This window comes from Echiichthys vipera (genome assembly GCF_963691815.1).
Source record: "Echiichthys vipera genome assembly, chromosome: 1".
Classification (NCBI taxonomy): Eukaryota; Metazoa; Chordata; class Actinopteri; order Perciformes; family Trachinidae; genus Echiichthys; species Echiichthys vipera.
In genome coordinates, this window is record NC_139826.1 from 24,173,892 (window position 1) to 24,192,547 (window position 18,656).

The 18,656-nt window shown below is 38.5% G+C and overlaps 2 protein-coding genes across 2 annotated transcripts; both read left to right on the top strand.

The window, feature by feature from the left end:
- Positions 1 to 82: 82 nt before the first annotated feature.
- Positions 83 to 3,428, top strand: bola3 (bolA family member 3). Its single transcript, XM_083940502.1, has 4 exons — positions 83 to 232; positions 318 to 444; positions 1,218 to 1,306; positions 1,492 to 3,428. The coding sequence occupies exons 1-4, from the start codon at positions 164 to 166 to the stop codon at positions 1,555 to 1,557; spliced, it is 351 nt and encodes a 116-aa protein (XP_083796628.1). The 5' UTR covers positions 83 to 163; the 3' UTR covers positions 1,558 to 3,428.
- Positions 3,429 to 5,748: 2,320 nt separating this feature from the next.
- Positions 5,749 to 16,304, top strand: vat1l (vesicle amine transport 1-like; the record flags this gene model as incomplete). The annotated part of the gene is made up of 9 exons (XM_083913381.1): positions 5,749 to 5,966; positions 6,543 to 6,676; positions 6,880 to 7,091; positions 7,485 to 7,627; positions 9,566 to 9,669; positions 10,412 to 10,467; positions 10,608 to 10,802; positions 14,981 to 15,064; positions 16,179 to 16,304. The coding sequence occupies 9 exons, from the start codon at positions 5,749 to 5,751 to the stop codon at positions 16,275 to 16,277; spliced, it is 1,245 nt and encodes a 414-aa protein (XP_083769507.1). The 3' UTR covers positions 16,278 to 16,304.
- Between the last annotated feature and the right edge of the window lie 2,352 nt (positions 16,305 to 18,656).

Below are 18,656 nucleotides of genomic sequence, written 5' to 3' on the forward strand. Positions count from 1 at the left end.
TCTGTAAGTCATGTTTAGTCCATAAGAAAAAAGCGACTCAAGAAGTACCCGGATGTCCGACGTCATATTACTGAGACGATGCTTCTCTGAGGACATGACTTGTTGAACAACCACCGGATTTTATAACCGCTTCCGGACTAAATTGACCCAGCTGTGTCACAAAATGTTGGCTTGTAAACGGAGTTTGACCGGCACTGTGATGTCTGCTCTCCGGGTTCTTCGCAGTAATCAAGTAAATACAGAGTCGAGCTGTAAATGCTCACCGCTGTTATTCAAGAACAATGTGACCCAGCTCATCCTCCTTTCTGCCTCCCCAGGTTGTTGTTGTGCCTGGCCATGTGCACAGATGTTTGTCCACACAAACGGACGGAGAGACCCGCATCGCGGACGTGCTGAAGGAGAAGTTTCCGTTAGCAGCATCGCTCAAAGTTGTGGATATATCAGGTGATATGGCTGCACCATGTGCTAGATACAACATTTCGAAAGAAAATACTTAAACTTTTAAGATCCATGAAATGTAATTTAAATTAAGTTTAGCATTAAATGTAATGTTTTTTGTGTCAATATCAGCCTGCTACCTAACCGCGTTCATGAGTCACAGTGGTCACAAGCTAAACTATGATGGCAAGAGAGTGAGCAGAGGTAAAATGATACGTTTAAAAACACTGCAATCGTGGCTTCAAATGGGAACTTTTAGGAAGAGAAGTGGGGATCAGGAGGAGAATATTTAGAGCAGTCCTCCTGAAACTGAAGTCACGGCTGAACAGTCAACAATAATAGGGAAAGTTTTCACAGTAATTAAGTACTCTACGGGGGAATTGTTGGGTCTATGTAAATCATAAATAAGTCAGAGTGTGGTCTTTACCTAGCCTGTAAAGTGTCCTGAGATAACTTTTGTTATGATTTGGCACTATAAATAAAATTGAATTGAATTGAAATAATCTTCTGATAAGGAAAAAACCTGCCTGCCTGCAGCTGAATAGTGTTTATTTTAACATTGGTCTTAGTGGTGGTTCTCGAGAGAGCCTGATATTTTCTGAGGTGGTACGTCATGTGGTACGTCATGTGGTACGCAATGTACAGAGTTTGAGAACCACTGATCATAGATCTTAAACAGGGAGCCCCCTGCTACAGACATCATAGAAAATGTGTAATGTGTTTTATTGTTGGGAGGAAACTAGATGGTGTTGTTTTTTGTGATCCTGTGCTCTGTTAAGGTGGTTGTGGGGCCATGTATGAGATCCATATAGAGTCCAGTGAGTTCAAAGGAAAAAGGACTGTCCAACAACACCAATTAGTCAATCAGGTAAATATACAATTAGCCCAGCATATTGCATGTGGAAGTATAAACTTAACAAATTGTCCGCAGCCATCAGTGTGACATTGACTTTGATTGAAGATTATCCTTTAACTTCGGTTGGACATTTGTAGATGTTCATGCTTGTACTAGTTTATTTGTATTCTTTAATTGTTGTGTTTTGTTCTCTACAGGCACTCAAGGAAGAGATTCAAGGAATGCATGGACTGCGAATATTCACTGATGTTCCAAAACAGTAGAGAAAGTCCTTCCATTGTTGACCTGTTTAACTTTTCCTCTGTTGACCAGATCTATATTATGAATGTACAGTTTTTAAGAGGAAATTCATTTCACTGATCATTGTTAATGTGTCACTGCCATGGCAGAGAAAGCAGAGGGACATACACTACCGTTCAAAAGTTTGGATTAAACTAATCTATACATTGCTAATGTGGTAAATGACTCTTCTAGATGCAAATGTCTGTTTTTTGGTGCAATATCTACATAGGTATATAGCGGCCCATTTCCAGCAACTATCACTCCAGTGTTCAAATGGTACAATGTGTTTGCTCATTGGGTCAGAAGGCTAATGGATGATTAGAAAACCCTTGTGCAATTATGTTAGCACAGCTGAAAACAGTTTAGCTGGTTAGAGAAGCTATAAAACTGACCTTCCTTTGGGCTAGTTGAGTATCTGGAGCATCACATTTGTGGGGACCATTAAACTCTCAAAATGGCCAGAAAAGGAGAACTTTCATGTGAAACTCAACAATCTATTCTTGATCTTAGAAATGAAGGCTATTCCATGCGAGAAATTGCCAAGAAACTGAAGATTTCCTACAACGGTGCGTACTATTCCCTTCAGAGAACAGCACAAACAGGCTCTAGCCAGAGTAGAAAGAGAAGTGGGAGGCCCCGCTGCACAACTCAGCAAGAAGATAAGTATATTAGAGTCTCTAGTTTGAGAAATAGACGCCTCACAGGTCCTCAACTGGCAGCTTCATTAAATAGTGGCCGCAAAACGCCAGTGTCAACATCTACAGTGAAGAGGCGACTCCGGGATGCTGGCCTTCAGGGCAGAGTGGCAAAGAAAAAGCCATGTCTGAGACTGGCCAATAAAATAAAAAGATTAATATGGGCAAAAGAACACGGAACATGGAAAAAAGTGTTATGGGCGGACGAAATCGAAGTGGATGCTGGAAGAGTGCCTGACGCCATCTGTCAAGAATGGTCGGGGTAACGTGATGGTCTGGGGTTGCTTTGGTGCTGGTAAGGGGGGAGATTTGTTCAGGGTTAAAGGGATTCTGAATAAGGAAGGCTATCACTCCATTTTGCAACGCCATGCCATACCCTGTGGACAGCGCTTGATAAGAGCCAATTTCATCCTACAACAGGACAGTGACCCAAAGCACACCTCCAAGTTGTGCAAGAACTATTTAGAGAAGAAGCAGGCAGCTGGTATTTTATCTGTAATGGAGTGGCCAGCGCAGTCACCAGATCTAAACCCCACTGAGCTGTTGTGGGAGCAGCTTGACCGTATGGTACGCAAGAAGTGCCCATCCAGCCAATCCAACTTGTGGGAGGGGCTTCTAGAAGCATGGGGTGAAATTTCTCCTGATTACCTCAACAGATTAACAGCTAGAATGCCCAAGGTCTGCAATGCTGTAATTGCTGCAAATGGAGGATTCTTTGACGAAAGCAAAGTTTGAAGGAAAACATTTTTTTATTTCAAATAAAAATCATTATTTCTAACCTTGACAATGTCTTGACTATATTTTCTATTCATTTTACAACTCATGGTGGTAAATAAGTGTGACTTTTCATGGAAAACAACATTTTCTGGGTGACCCCAAACTTTTGAACGATAGTGTAGTTTATGGCAGTTGCACACTAACAGTGTGGAATGTGTAATAAATGTAATATTCTACATTCACTTATCTTTTTTTAAAATAGAACTAGCGTGATATCTTATACTCTGATAGTATTATACCAGTGAAGGCTACAATACGCACAAAATGACTTGGTGAAATGTCATGTAGGTTTCTGCCCAATGCAGGGTTGATAATAATGCTGGTGTAATGATAAGCAGTCTGAGTAATACACACAACTATCCTGAATTAGGGGAATTACTACAGATCCTTGTTTGTGGAGCATTATTTTTCACTGTAACTAACACTGTTATCACAATTTATGTGTTTCTGTCCCATGAAAGGTAATTGATTGAAATGGATGGACCTCGTATCCACACTACCTATGCATTAATAATGCAAGTTGCAATAAAAAGCCAGAAGCTTTCTTCCGCTTATTACTTGATTGACAATGGAGGCGTTTGTGGGGTTTTTTTGTTTAAAAAAAAAAAGTAAAATCAAGTTTGCGAAGGAAATTACATCATAATGCAACAAGCCTGCATTGTGGCAGAAAACTCAAAAAACCTAATTAATGTTTTTTATATAACAAATCCAATTGCTGTTTAATGTGATTTGCTCCCAGTGATGAACCCACAAATCCAAAAAATATCTTCTTAGTCTACTATATAACCTATAATCTTCTACATCCATTTTTAAATTTTTCCTCCAAAGCATCAATAACAAGCTAGCTTACCTGAACAGTCTTTGACATGACCAGACTCTTGAAGGTTATATAGGGTGCAGGATGTTCAACCTTGTTGCAGGATTTTGGTTATGAATGAGTATATTAAAGGTTGAATATGTAGAATTTTTATTAAAAGCTATATTTCTTTCTTTTTTTTTAATAATACGCCCACGGGGCGTTTTTAGGGGTACAGAATGCAAGTATTGCTTTTCGATAAAACATTTTTTATTATTATTATTATATTGTTGATGGGTTTAGCGATGACTTTCTGGTTCTGTTTACATTGTACCAGCCAATAGCAGCAGGCATTGTGGGTTACCGGGGTTGTCTGTTGTTCGGCTTCAGAAACAAGGAATCATTTTGAGTTGAGAGCTAGCTAAACGATTACACACCACTCACCACTGACTGAATTCATAAAGAAAAGGACTCTGGAAGGTATGAGCACCAGGGCTTGTGTTAGAGGAGACTGTGAGATCCCCCACAGGTGCACTACATTTGGGAAGAATGTGTTGTCTGTTGTAGGGGGGGAAATCTGGAATAGTCTTCCCTCCACAATAAAGGAATGCCCCACATATTCCTCTTTTAAAGGTCAACTCAAAAAGTGGCTTAAATCAAATCAAAAGTGCGACCACTGACTCGTCTGTATCATATTGCACATGACGTTTTATTTCATTGTTTTATTCTTTGTGGGTCTGGTGTCCTGAGTATGTAATGTATTGTGCATTGTATTGTATTATATTGTGTGTCTTGTCTCTTCTATTTGTATTTTATTAATTTATTTAGTAGTAATTTGTATTTTTTTTTAGCAGGGACAACGGATGCAAATTAGCATCTTTGCTATAATCCGGCACTTTTACAGTGATGTGAATGTGCACTGTCCCTAACAAATAAAGTACTGATTGATTGATTGATTGAAAGACTTACAGTTGAAGACTGGCTCACATTAAATACTGTTGTAAAATTAATTGATTAGTCGAAATTAAACCGACTGCTGGAATAATTTTTTGTTGTTGCGACTACAATCTGGAGACACTAGATGGCGGTGTTCCCATTCTCCATATTCAACCATTAACGCTGCACTCTGTAAGCTTTTCAGCTATTTAATTATCTGTTGAGTTACTTTCTATCAAAGAGTGAGTTAAATCAATGCTGACTGAACATATGACCCACTAATGAAAGCACTTCTACTTGCCTTTTTGCCGAGTATCATCTGCGTTTCTGTGGCGACACTCCCTGCTAAATGCGCCACCATGTTAGTGGCTGTTGACATGGTTATGCTGCTTTCACTTGTAATCGGAAATCGTAAACTTTCAACTTCTGAGTCAGGCTTGTGGTAAGGGCAGAAGTTTAATAGGAAAATGTGTGTGTGGATTTATGACGATCACATATAGGGGATGGATCGGAAGTAGTGAGGTGAATGTGTTTCAATTAAACGTGACAAGATGGCGGGCTCTGAAAGAACAGTTACATCTTACTTCCAAAAGAGGCCCCTAGAAACAAGGTATCTCAATTCTCACAGAGTATTGAAAGTATTAACGTTATGTTATAGTTTTGTACAAATTTCCCCAGCAGATGGTGCACTTATACTTGCAGTAAATTGTAAACGTGTAGGAATTATATTCCAGGTTCTTGAATTGGCAAACTTTAGTTGAATTCATCAATCTGTCCATGACTTCAGTGGATGGGGGTTATTCAGTGATTTATAAATTCCGCATGACTGATTAAAAGTGTAGCCGATGAGACTGCAGGCTCCGCCGTGTATAACCATCCATGCAGCGCCCGTCTGTGCAAAGGGTGCACCCAGCATCACTCTGAACCCCGAGGAGGAGCGGAGAGAGGCAGAGCAGCTGGTGTCCGACATGGCTAAAGAGGGAGCAGATATGACAGAGGAGACCGAGTACATGATAGACAAAAATGTGGTGAAAGAAACGGAAAACGTGGAATCGTCCGGCGATGCCATAAAAGAAATGCGAGCGGTGATACTGTCAGGTTTCGGAGGTCTTAACAAACTCAGAGTAACCAAGAAGCCAATGCCCGAGCCTCAGGACGGCGAAGTGAAGATACGCGTCAAAGCATGGTAAATACGAACAGTGATGCATTTCATATGTAGGTTATTATGGGTTGTGATGTGCTCCGGCCTCCCCGCTGCATGCCCCCTCTTCACTGTTTATGAACGCTGATTCTTATTGGGAAAATTTCGCAGCCATGAAGCCACAGGTCTTTTCTAGTGCAGGAGTGGAGCTGAAGCAGCGTTCATACCAAACATGAAGTGCAAACCATCATTATTCAGCCAGTTTTATACCATAGTTTATGTTTGTTAATGTCTTTATTTGCAAAGTATTGATTGGCTCATTACTGCAGAAGATTATTGCAGCACCAATGACAAGTGTTGGCAAATTCAAAGATAGGAAATTATTGTTAAATAGATTGTTTTCACAGGGGAATAGTCAGTGACTCATTGCTGTTAATAATGAAATGATTGGTATAATTAGTCCCTAAATTGCGTTCAAACAGCTCATACTTAGTGTTTTTATTATTGAGGTAATAGCTATCTGTGGTAGAGACAGTTCAGATGCAGGATTTCCATCCAAATGTTGAATCAGAGGGGTTCAATGTCAACAAATTGTAAGGTCCTATTTATTCTTTATCGCAGTGGCTTGAATTTCCTGGATCTGATGGTGCGTCAGGGGACTATTGACAATCCTCCGAAGCCTCCTCTTGTCCCTGGGTTTGAATGCTCTGGAATAGTAGAGTCAGTAGGTGAAAACACAACAGGATTTGAGGTTAGTGACATTAATGTGTTACTCTGAATGAATACTGTCTGTTTCTCAGCAACCAAATCTGCATCAACAAAACTGGGAATGTGATAATGAGATACCTGTTTAAATGAATCCATTATCTACTAACAACATCCTCCTTAGTGCCACACGCTTGTTTCACATTAACATCTGTTTGTTATCCAGCTACTCCAACATGTTTCTTTCAGATAGGCGACAGAGTTATGGCTTTTGTCAATTACAATGCCTGGGCAGAGGTTGTTTGCACACCGGTGGATTATGTCTACAAGATGCCAGAGGAAATGACTTTTGCTGAGGCTGCTGCATTCTCCCTGAACTATGTGGCTGCATATATGATGCTCTTTGAGGTTTCCAATTTGCGAGAGGGGATGTCAGTGTTGGTTCACTCAGCAGGAGGTGGTGTAGTAAGTCCATTTCTTTTATGACTAATGCACAGCCGCAAGACAACTAACTGACGACTTCATACCTAAATGTTGTTCCCTATACTGTTGTTTATGTTACACTGCAAAATTAAAATACATGCTTGACTTTAAATTATTTCTAACTAAAACTTCATGAACATCATCTTTTAAGATTTGGAATGAATGAAAGAAATGCTTAATTATTGTTATTTAAAAAATAGTTAACCTAGTTTTTACACAATGCAGGTATTCTACACCACTGTATCTCATTTTCTATGATTGTTTGATTATTGTTTCATAGTGTGCAAACTGTTTTTGTGATCTTGGTATGTGTAGAGTTAACCCCCCTGTGTTCTCAGGCATTGATAAATTGTTGCAACTCTTTGTTATTTTCAGGGACAAGCTGTGGCTCAGCTGTGCGCCACTGTACCTAATGTCACCGTGTTTGGGATCGCATCATGTTTCAAACACGCAGCCATCAGAGACTCACTGACTCACCTCTTTGACAGAAACGCCGATTATATACAAGAAGTGAAAAAGTAAGCATAGAAAGTGTGTCCATATTATGATGGATCTTGAGGCTGACTGTATTTAGTCCTTGTGGTCTATCTTTGCAACAACCATTTGTTGGTGTTAAAAATGCATTATCGCTGCAGCATCTTATACATGTGCTATAATGTGATAACGTGGACCTCACTGAGGGCTGTGCAAGGAGGCAGATGTTACCTGTTGCCTTATTTGGTCTTGTGTGGCCGTGGTCCCCATGGCAACTCACGGCTCATCTGAGAGAGCAGCAGCATTGTGTAGGGCGGAGGTCTGCACTGGCAGTGTTGAACAACTGCGCCAATTAGGGCTGATTGTTGATGCCCTATACATTCCATTCACAACACAGCACGCCGTCAGCCAGTTTGCACTACAAAGAAAACACCTAGTAGCAAAAACTGCCTGACATCTGATTTAGAATGACGCAGATTTACTGCAATTGTGTGTTTTAATCTTTTTTTTAATTTGACGCTTTTGATTATACAGAGTCCAAGTCCAACACCATGCTGCCCCCTCTGCTTCTGAAAGCTGTAGCAGTAATTTATGGTTATTTTGCTGAGTCATTTAATCAGGATATGTGCCACCATACATGAAAAACGCTGTATGATTATGTTTTCGGATGCATAGCGATTCAAATTTTTTTTACATTTTTTTTACGAGCACTGATTGTTTCATGTTTTGTGCCTACATATCAACAGTGGTAGTGGATTATTATGCCTTTCATCTCTCTGGCCCACACATTCTTCTTAGGATCAAGAGCAAAGTACAATTAAATTAGTCTTTTTTTTTTTTTTTTACAAAAGGCAAAAACCATGGGAATCACAAGACCACCAAGCATTTAAGCCGAGCAGGTGTCCAGGGCTACCAGGCAGGAAGTAGTTGCCTTGATAATAACATGCCTTTCATTCTTTCATTTCTGTGCCTTTAATTGGTGTCGTTATGGCAAACCTTTTTTGTCTGACTGATTCTGTGTGCGATCATTAAATCCTGGTGTAATATGATAGAAAGCATGTTACTGATGAGGCATGATGTGGGCATTGGTATTGCAATACACCAGGTTCTTCATGAGAAAACCGTGGGCAGAGTCCAAAGAAAAAAAAACCTGGGTTGTATACTGCAACGTTTTCCTCAGAGTAATATTCCAGAGAGTCAATAAATTCATAAATTATGAATCCATGATTCGAAGAAAACTGTAGATGCTCTAGAGTATGACTCACAGAATGAAAATGTGGAATTATATATGATGTTTTGCACTTTTGCATTTAGTACTCACAGTTGTATACAAGGTAATACAGCCACATCACTGTCAATATATAAAGCTGACCTCTGATTGTACTCTACCTCAACTGAAAACTGAAACGGATGGTCGATCAACTGATTAGTCAATAGACAGAAAATTAATCTGCAACTAACTTTCAACACTGATTAATCTAATTATTTTCCCAATTGCTTGGACTGTATTGGAATAGTGAAAAATACCAATCACAATTTCTCAGCTCAAGGTGATGTCTTCAAATCCCTTGTTTTTGTCCAACCAACAGACCAAACCCCAAATGTATTCAGTTTATTATAAAGATAATAAGAAAAGCGGCTCACATGTAAGAATCTGGAACCAGGGGATGCTTTTGTTTTATCATAGACTTAAAAAATCACTAAACTATCAGTTATAAAAATAGTTGCCGGTTAATTTTCTTATAGACAACTAATCATTTATTTGGCCAATTAACGAATCAAAAGACAATAACTTGGGCTCTGAGAAACTGTGTTGGGAATATTTTACATGTTTTTCACATTTGATTAACCAAACGAAGAATTGAAAAAAAATAAGCATTAGTTGCAGCTCTAATGTTCAGACTAAAGAATTAATAAATCAGATTATATTAATATTTTTTTTCCCAGTGGACTTCACCTTTACTTTGTCGTTGATGTTTTAGGATTTCTCCAGAGGGAGTAGACATTGTGTTGGACTGCCTGTGTGGGGAGAACACCGGGAAAGGCCTGACTCTGCTGAGGCCTCTTGGAACCTACATACTCTATGGTGGGAACAATACTTTTAGTACTTTTTAAAGTGGAAATCTCTGTGAAACTGTAGTTTTGGAGTCGCAGAATACGCAAACAAGACATAACATCTACTTGTATGAGCTTCAGAGGTATTTATAGTCAGATTTTGTTATCTTTGGACAGAACTAGGCTAGATGTTTCTCCTTGTATTCAGTCTTTATGCTAAGCTAATTTATAGCTTCATTTAATCAGGCAGGCATGAGAGTGGCATTAGTCTTCTCGTCCAACTTTCGGCAACAAAGCAAATTCCCATAATGTCAAACTCTTCCTTTAGAGACGAGTGTTTCATTCATTAAATATGCTGGCAGCCAGAGTGAGTGTGAGGCTCACTTAAATAGAAAATGCTCCATCCATAGCATGCAAATTAAAAGTATTGTCCTTCACAGCTGCCACAAGTATCTGATCTCTGTTATGTTAAGCCTCATAAATCAAGTAACAGATATTAACAGATTATATATATATATGTGTATATGTGTATATATATGTGTATATGTGTATATCTGTTATATAGTAACAGATTATTCTCTCTTAGAGAGAGAGAATAATTCATTAGTTTTAGTTATACTGAATATGTACGAAGGCATGCTTGCACAGATCTATGGGTCTAAAGGTGCCAACTGTTCCTCCCCCACCTTCACCCATCATGCTTTGTGGCTCTCTGTTATTGACCAGTCACTTTTGCACAGCCTACAGCAATGCTTTTATTTTTGTTTTTTCAGGCGCGTCAAACATGGTAACTGGGGAAACAAAGAGTTTCTTCAGCTTTGCAAAATCTGTGAGTCAGAGATGAAGTCTGTCATCAACATTTGAAGGAAACAGCACTACCCAATGAACATCATTTCATGGCAAATGAAACGCACACAAATGAGTCACTTTGGATGAACATATCTCCCTTTGGTTTTTTTCTTTCTCCAGTGGTGGCAGGTGGAGAAGGTGAACCCTATTAAACTATACGAGGAGAACAAAGTCATAGCAGGATTCTCGCTCCTCAACCTCCTCTTCAAACACGGGAAAAGTACTCTTGTGAAATCAGTGATGGACAAACTTTTATGTCTCTATGACCAAAAGAAGATCAAGCCGGTAGTGGACTCCCTATGGGCGCTAGAGGAGGTAAGACCCTGGGATGATCAGAGGGTGTAAGACAGTGAATGAAGTCAATGATGAGCAACTAAAAATGGATCTGATCGCAGTGGTTATATAAATGGAGATGCCAGATTTAAGAGACGATTTTATGCAAACGTCTTGAACGGCATTTAATCTGTTGTTTGCCACTGCTGTTTTCTGTAAGACATTGTCAGCTGTTCTCGGACATCCTTCCACAGATGGTAGGTAGGTTGCCTCTTCCTGTTCCACAATTATTTCACACCCACACAAAGCCTGACAGACAATAAGTCAATCACTTCTACAAACACTTCAATTCTCCCTTTAACTGTGGTTATACAATTTCTGGGGAACTTGAACCTATTCTAATCACAATAGCTACTTTTCACATAGACCTTGACAAGTAGTTGTGCAATGTGTGCTTGCTAAAGTCTTGAGCTTGACTCAGGACACAACAGGTGTATCTGTTGTGTCCTGAGCCAAGCTGACCCTCAGTATCTTATAATCCATTGGATCGGATCGGTTGTTTGATGCAGGGTTCAGACAAACCTCTGAGCAATACTTCACCCTTCAAATGATCACTTGCATATACTTTCTCAGTCTGTGTTGTACATTGTCTTCTTAAAAAAAAGTTTTCTCACATGCCTCCACTGTTAAGAAAGAATCTTTATCAGTTTTTTGGATTCTTCATTTGTCACGCAGGCAGGTGAGAAAAACAAATTTTTTTTAAGAATTCAAGGTGACAGAGTGAGTAAGTGATAAACAAATGATTGTTATGTTGGTAAAGTATTCCTTAAACTATGAAGGCAGGATATAACGTATGACAGCCTCACATTTGCCAGGTGTTTGTCTTCAGTTGGACATCACTTACTGATAAATTAAATCTGCCTTCCCGAGATGGCAAGGGGCTCTGAACACATCACAAGTTGTCTGAGAGAGTTTCCTGTGTCTAATTAGTTGTGGTGTCGATGAGACGACAACTAATGAGACAGTTGGGGCTGGAATGTCTCAGACAAAGATGTCAACTTTGAACGTATACTAATTTGCTTCTTTATTTCCTCATTTTTCTTTGGTCTTTTGTGAGCCAGTAGTGCTTTACAAGACCATTTCTGAATTTGCACAGTTTGAATATTTAAGTTTTTTGTTTGAATTTAAATTAAAATGTTGAATAAAAAGTGACAGCCCTAGCACGGCTGTGTATGGGTGGTGCTTGATTGATTAGTTGCACCTGAGGTGGGAGGGGGTACACCTTAATTGTTCCCATTGGTTTGAAGGTTGGCGACATAATGTAATTCTGACGTAGCTACACATAACTTCAACCTAGGCAGGAGTTTAATTAGCTGGAATAAGTGATTGAAGGTTTATCCCGTGCAGCAGTCTATAACTTTTATGAGCCAAAAATGTAGAGATGAAAAATAAAAGCCACAGATCATGGTGGTGAGGCTTTATCTCCATTTCCAGTAGCTCAAAATAACTGTACTTATGGTAACACGAAAACATAAGCTACAGCCATTTCCTCAGCATAGAGTTTTAGCTAAAAGCGATTCGCCTAATTGTTCCCACTGATATCATAATGCATCTATCATCCTCTGTTTCTATAAGTGAAATATGTGGGTTTGTTCCACACCTGGAAATTGCTGCAGCAATTCAGACAGAATCTGAGGCAGTGCAGGTAATCCATTACAAGAAGCTGATAACAAGTCATTCTGAACTTTGTATCTACAGTCAGAGAGAGAACAGGTTGATGAGATCTTCAGATTTTAATTTCTCATGGGAAACTCCCTCTGTACTGATTATCATTAAGCTTTTGCAGATTTGTCAGGCCATTCACTGGAACCATTGCCCATGAAGAATCTCATTAGAGGGGAGGATGGCGTGGGATGTAGTGTCAGGGACACAGCCTGCCTCATTTGTTCATTTGCCTGGATGGAGAATTCAGAGGGCGTTAGTTTTTCATGTAGACCATGGCAACCTTTTTTTCTGGAATGAAGAGTTTGAGAATAGTATCTTGCAGAGATTGTCTGAAAGTACTAGGAAAGCCCCATTACATCTACAGTGCAAGAGAATTGTATCCCCTTTTACTACCTAGCAGCAAAGTATTGCACAAGTTTCTGACCTATTTTTGCTCTTGGCTTAATTTCTGCTATTTCTTTTAGCAAATTAATTCTTGTGACACAATAGCTCTGAGACAAAGAGAGACATTCATTTGTGCCTTTGTGGGGAGTGTAATGAGAAAGCAAGATATGGCATCCTGAGTAATCTTTTGTGGTGTCTACACAATTGAGTCAGACAAGCTTTAATGAGTAGCACTGTAATTGTTTACAAGTTTTGACTGGCCAGGTGCATTGTTGGAAGTAGAGATTTGGACGTAGATGAGAAAAATGACAGTGAATTATTTCAGGAAGTTCATTATTTTTATGCAAATTCTAACCACGTAGACTCCACTTGGACTCTAACATGACGCATGATCACTGGGGTTGCTCTACACCGATTCCCATTCCTCCACCAGTCTGCTTGTAGCAATCAGACTGCAGTTGAATAACAATATGGACCAAAGCTCAAGTTGTCTTAAGCTGACAGTTAACTGGTCAGCTCGCACAGCCTGAAGAAAAGATTCTGACATATTGTTTTACTCAGTTGTGTTTGCCTAGCAGTAGCACTGGAATGAGATTTTTATTTGGACAAAATGTCAGCTAATAAAACATATTGTGTAGTGTAGAACAACCCTGGCTGCGTACTTTCTCCTTTCAAAATGTTTGCAGTGTATCTAGGTTAAGCACTACTCTTCTTTATCAGTATAATAGACTTGATGAGTCAGTCATGGTTCAATCTGTAATGTTGTCCACAGTTTCTTTGTGGTTTCTCTCTGAAAGAATCAACATTTCTGCCATATTATGTAAAGTTTCATTTAGGTTATTCTAAATGTGTTATTCTGCTTACATACGTAGACAATGACTAGTCTGTGTGTGTGTGTGTGTGTGTGTGTGTGTGTGTGTGTGTGTGTGTGTGTGTGTGTGTGTGTGTGAGTGTATGTGTGTGTTTGAGTGTGTGTGTGTGTATGTGTGTGTGTGTGTGTGTGTGTGTGTGTGTGCGTGTGTGCGTGCGTGTGTGTGTGTGTGTGTGTGTGTGTGTGTGTGCGTATGTGCGTGCGTGTGTGTGTGTGTGTGTGTTTGTGTGTGTAGGGGGCAGAGGTTTGTGTCATATGTCACATGAAAGTATTCAAATTCAATCATCATTGTTAGGGTGGCTGGTGGATGGATGGTTGGATGTAGCACACAGTACACATAATGCAACACAGTAGTGCAAATGGGCAGGGAGCAGCACATGAGTTACCAATTATTAGAAAGTTCTTCATTCTTGTGTGGTGTATACTAGTGTAAGCTTTTTCAAGAAAGCGAATGTGAAAATAATTTGTTTTTGCAGGATGTGACTCACTCTAAAAATTGTATGACATTTTTAATAATTAGTAATTTATCTGTTATTAGAGGCCATTCTAGTTGGTGGTCTTATCCTGGCAAATTCAATTTTCAGTGCACAACAGCCTACAATTTCCCTGCAATCATAGGTGAAAGGAAGTCGTGTACTCATGTGTTGTTAATATAAACCTTGGATCCGTTCTACAGCCAGGCAGTGAAGTGTTCAGTGTGATGCCAAACGTAGCCCAGCAGGGTGAGTCAGCATCATTAAGCCACAATTACGGGCACTCACTTATCTCACAGAGTAAGATTAAATTATAGCTGCTCTGAGGAAAAGGCCCTGTGTCTGTAATGAGCAGTTTCTCTGTGTGGATCCAGCTGACAAAGTTTTTTAGCAGGTGCTCTGAAATGTCTTTTGACCTTGCAGCAGGCTTCTCGTTGCAGAGCTTTTATTGTTGGAAGTCATTCACCAAATGTATAAATTAAATGTGAAAAGTTGTTTGGCACCGTCATTTCTTATGTGTTTTATTTTTCTATTTATTTTACATATTTATTATAAAAATGTTGCAACTCAAAACCCTCAGATCATTAAACTTTGGTTTACTGCCACTTTGGGTTTTTCTATAAAGTGATCCGAATTAAACTTAGATGTAGTAGCATTCTGTTTTCTAACAAGATAATACTGATAATATGAAATAGTCATTTGATATATTTAACTTGTGATATCACAGTTAATGTATTTATGTTTTTGTTGTTGTGGTTTATTCTCAGGTAAAAGAGGCCATGCAGAGAATCCATGACAGAGGCAACATAGGAAAACTCATTCTGGATTTCGAGAAGTCTCCCACCCCTCTGGTAACATTTTTAATTGTGTTTTTTCAAGAAGGGCTTAACTCTGTATTTCATCTTATTAAAAAGCAAACATAAAATATAATTTATAAATTGAACAAGAGACACAACACATACTATGCTATGCTTAAAATGTCACACTGGACACATTATAAAAGTATGATTTACCGTTACAGATTGCTCTTTCTTGTATAGTATTATCACTAGATAAAGATAAGAAAGTTGATTTAGTTTGATGTGATCCATTTGGATGCCAAATTAGATAAATATGGGTATACAGCTAGGACGGCGTATTAGGGCCAAGTATGAAAAGAACCGACCTTGTAGCGTTCTTCATTCTTTCTGAACTTCAAAAACACAGTATTTTTGCTGCAGTCATAGTAGCCTGCACGGCATGCAGCAGGGTCTGTGTTGATCCTGAAGCGATGTAGTTAGACAGGGACTGTAAAAACAAACACTGGAGGTTTAAAATAAAACACTATTTTGCCGACTTTGAATCTCATAAATCTGCAATTTTTTTCTCAAAATAATACCCCCCTCAACGGGTCCGTAATTTTTTTTTTTCATACTTGGCCCTAATACGCCGTTGTACACAGCTGACAGCTGAAGAAGATAAAGGCAATACACTGGCAGATGTTAAAGGGTGCATAATACATAACCAATTTGGGGGAATTCCAATAAGTTATTGAAGATTAATTAAAATATGACAAGTTTACCAGCTAATACTTTTTTGGAAACACTATAAAAGATATAAAGAAGCTGACTAAAATGGGCTATAATTTACTGACTTGCTGTGTGGTATATGTTTTTGAGAAGTAGTTACGTTTGACATTTTCTGATGCCTACAGTACATTCTCAGGTCCAATCAAGGTCATAAGGAGGCAGTGACTAGGATTTACTCCTTTTTCATAGCAGTGGTTTCCATGGTGATCCCAACATCAAACTCAGAAACACTATTGGATGTGTAGACATGCTCGTAGTGAAAGTATAGACCGTGTATACGGCTTCCTATTAGCAGAGAGCACATTAACATATTTACTGTGCTTCTTGATTCCAACGCACATTTATGTTCACAGCTCAGAATACAATAAATGAAAGCTGAATGCTATTTTACCACTAGATGGCCAGTGACAGCACAGAGACCAGCGAGGCAGGAGAGGAAGAAGAGGAGCCAGAGGGAGATAACGACAGCAAAGAGCGAATGCCTTTCATCCATTAAACCCTACAGATTACACCATAACACACCCTAGAGACTGCAGAGGCTGCACAGATTCACCATAGAGGAACACAGCCACACACAATTGTTGTGCTGTATGTATGTATGTATGTATGTATGTATGTATGCATGAGCTGTATCCATGTATGCATGAATGGATGTATGTACAGTAAAAATAGTTGCGCCTCTTCTCTGTTACCTATTGTTTGATCGGTGAAGCAAAATTGTTGGGTAAATGAAGACTAACATGTTTGTCACCCAGGCAACAGGTTCAAGTGCCATTCTCAATGTAGTATTAGTTTATTATATTATTTACGGTATTATGAAGTTTTGTTATGCTAGCCAATAATGTGAATAGTTTTGTGTCCATTTCACAGTTAATTCCATCTGACAGTTTATTGACTCAATGAGCATTTAAACCTGCTGACTTGCTATTATCATTCTAGTAACCTGATACACAAAAGCACATAAGTGAAATATATTTAATAACAAGCTTAACACGTCTACACATTTCACAGGATAGGAACAAGTGTAATTTGATTCTCACTGTCCTCAGTGATAAAAGCTGTAAAATGAAAGCAAACAATTGGCAAATGTTTCAGAAAGAAAATGATCCCAGTGTGTGGATGCTTCTGACCAAGAGAGTGAATTACCTTCTCATGTTACAATAGTATTGTGTAAGCAACAAATGGTAGAAAAGTCTGCGTGTAGCTGTTTGCATGATATTTTACTGTCAGGAGCCAACCTTGTGATATTACAGGATCACCAGTGCCTTTGAGCTACAAACGAGAGTTTGATACTTGAAATGCTTTCCTCAACGTGTGACGTTCATGTTGAATAAGCCAACACAAAAGGTATTTTTAACTTAAATAAAACGGATACACAAACTATTTAGCTAGTTTAGTTTATTTCAAACATGTAGAATAAAGAACAAACAATAATTACAGAACACATATAGCATTAACTCAAATGTCAAATATACATCCTGTGTCAAATGTATATCTTAAACAATTACCTCACCCATTCCTCATCCTTTTATCTCTCAAAAATGTTTTTTGTAAATCTTATTAAATTGATATATATTTGGACTTCGCTGTAGTTCTACACTCAGCCCATTGTTCAAATTCACCCCACAAATTGAAATGCACATACTCTTCACCGTTGTAGGAAAGTTAATGTTTTTTTTTAATAAATACATTTTCCTCTTAAATTATAACCCCCCTTCTATGTCAGAAAACATTTTTTGTTTGTTACCAGGCAGTAAATTGTTTCTTGCTTTAAACATTATTCATGCAGTCTTAAATTCTACCAGATCCATGAACTTCAGAGCTAGAAACTTTAAAAACAGTATTGTGTTTCAGATAGCCAACATCGTTTGCTATCTTTATGGCTCTTTTTTGCAGGATGCATAATGATTGTAGGTTGCTTTTGTAGGTGTTGCCCCAAACATTCACACAGTTACTCACAATAACACAATAACTCTTCCCCATTTGATCATATCATTTGTAGTGAGGTAAATCTACAGTGCCACCAGAGCTCTGTTTATGTAAAAAGTTACATAGTTCCCTCTAACACGTACACTGGAGATCAAAATTAGAGAAAAAATTATAAATACTTGATTTATTTTAAAATATTATGTTTTATTGTTCAGAATTTGATAGAATATGAGCCTTGGCTATACCACTGCTGTACTAGCATGTTGGTTGTTTCTTTTTAAATAACCAAGGCACTTCAACAAAACCCTTTATTTTGTGAAAAAAACAGTGAGCGCAAAAACAGTAACCACTGTGTCAGAAGAGAAGACTTAAACAATGTTTTCTTAGTGCTATAGGATTCAGAAATGAATAGGAAGTGTAGAGGCCCTTGCTCTAAATGACTTCAGCACATCTGCGCCCACAGGACATCACTAGTTTCTCACACTGCTCTGGTTTGATCTTGGTCCGTTCTTCTTGCAGTTTCTTCCACATTTTGGTAACTGTAGTTGGTTTCTAAGCCATTACTTTGTTGCCAAGGATTTTCCAGCGATTCTCTACGAGGTTTAGATCTTACTATTCTTACTGTTACTGTTCTCTAATTTTTCTCACTGTTTTTTTTTTCACAAAATAAAAGTTTTTGCCTTGGTTATTTAAAAAAAACATGCTAGTACAGCAGTTCTATAGCCACATCTGATATTCTATCAAATTCTGAACAATAAAAAATAACAATATTTCAGAATGAATCAAGTATTCATACTTTGTTCTCTAATTTTGATCTCCAGAGTATATTCAGAACATTTACTATAATAATATGACATACAGTGTTACATCTATTGAAAGGTCACAAACATTGAATATATGCAAATACAAGAGAACACGAGATGAATCAGTAAATTCACAATTTTCT

Excerpts from the sequence above, each read along its gene's own strand:
- bola3 (XM_083940502.1), top strand. The coding sequence starts at position 164 with ATGTTGGCTTGTAAACGGAGTTTGACCGGCACTGTGATGTCTGCTCTC. Across the intron at positions 445-1,217 it reads CAAAGTTGTGGATATATCAG|GTGGTTGTGGGGCCATGTAT; the intron begins GTGATATGGCTG and ends TGCTCTGTTAAG. Across the intron at positions 1,307-1,491 it reads AACACCAATTAGTCAATCAG|GCACTCAAGGAAGAGATTCA; the intron begins GTAAATATACAA and ends TGTTCTCTACAG.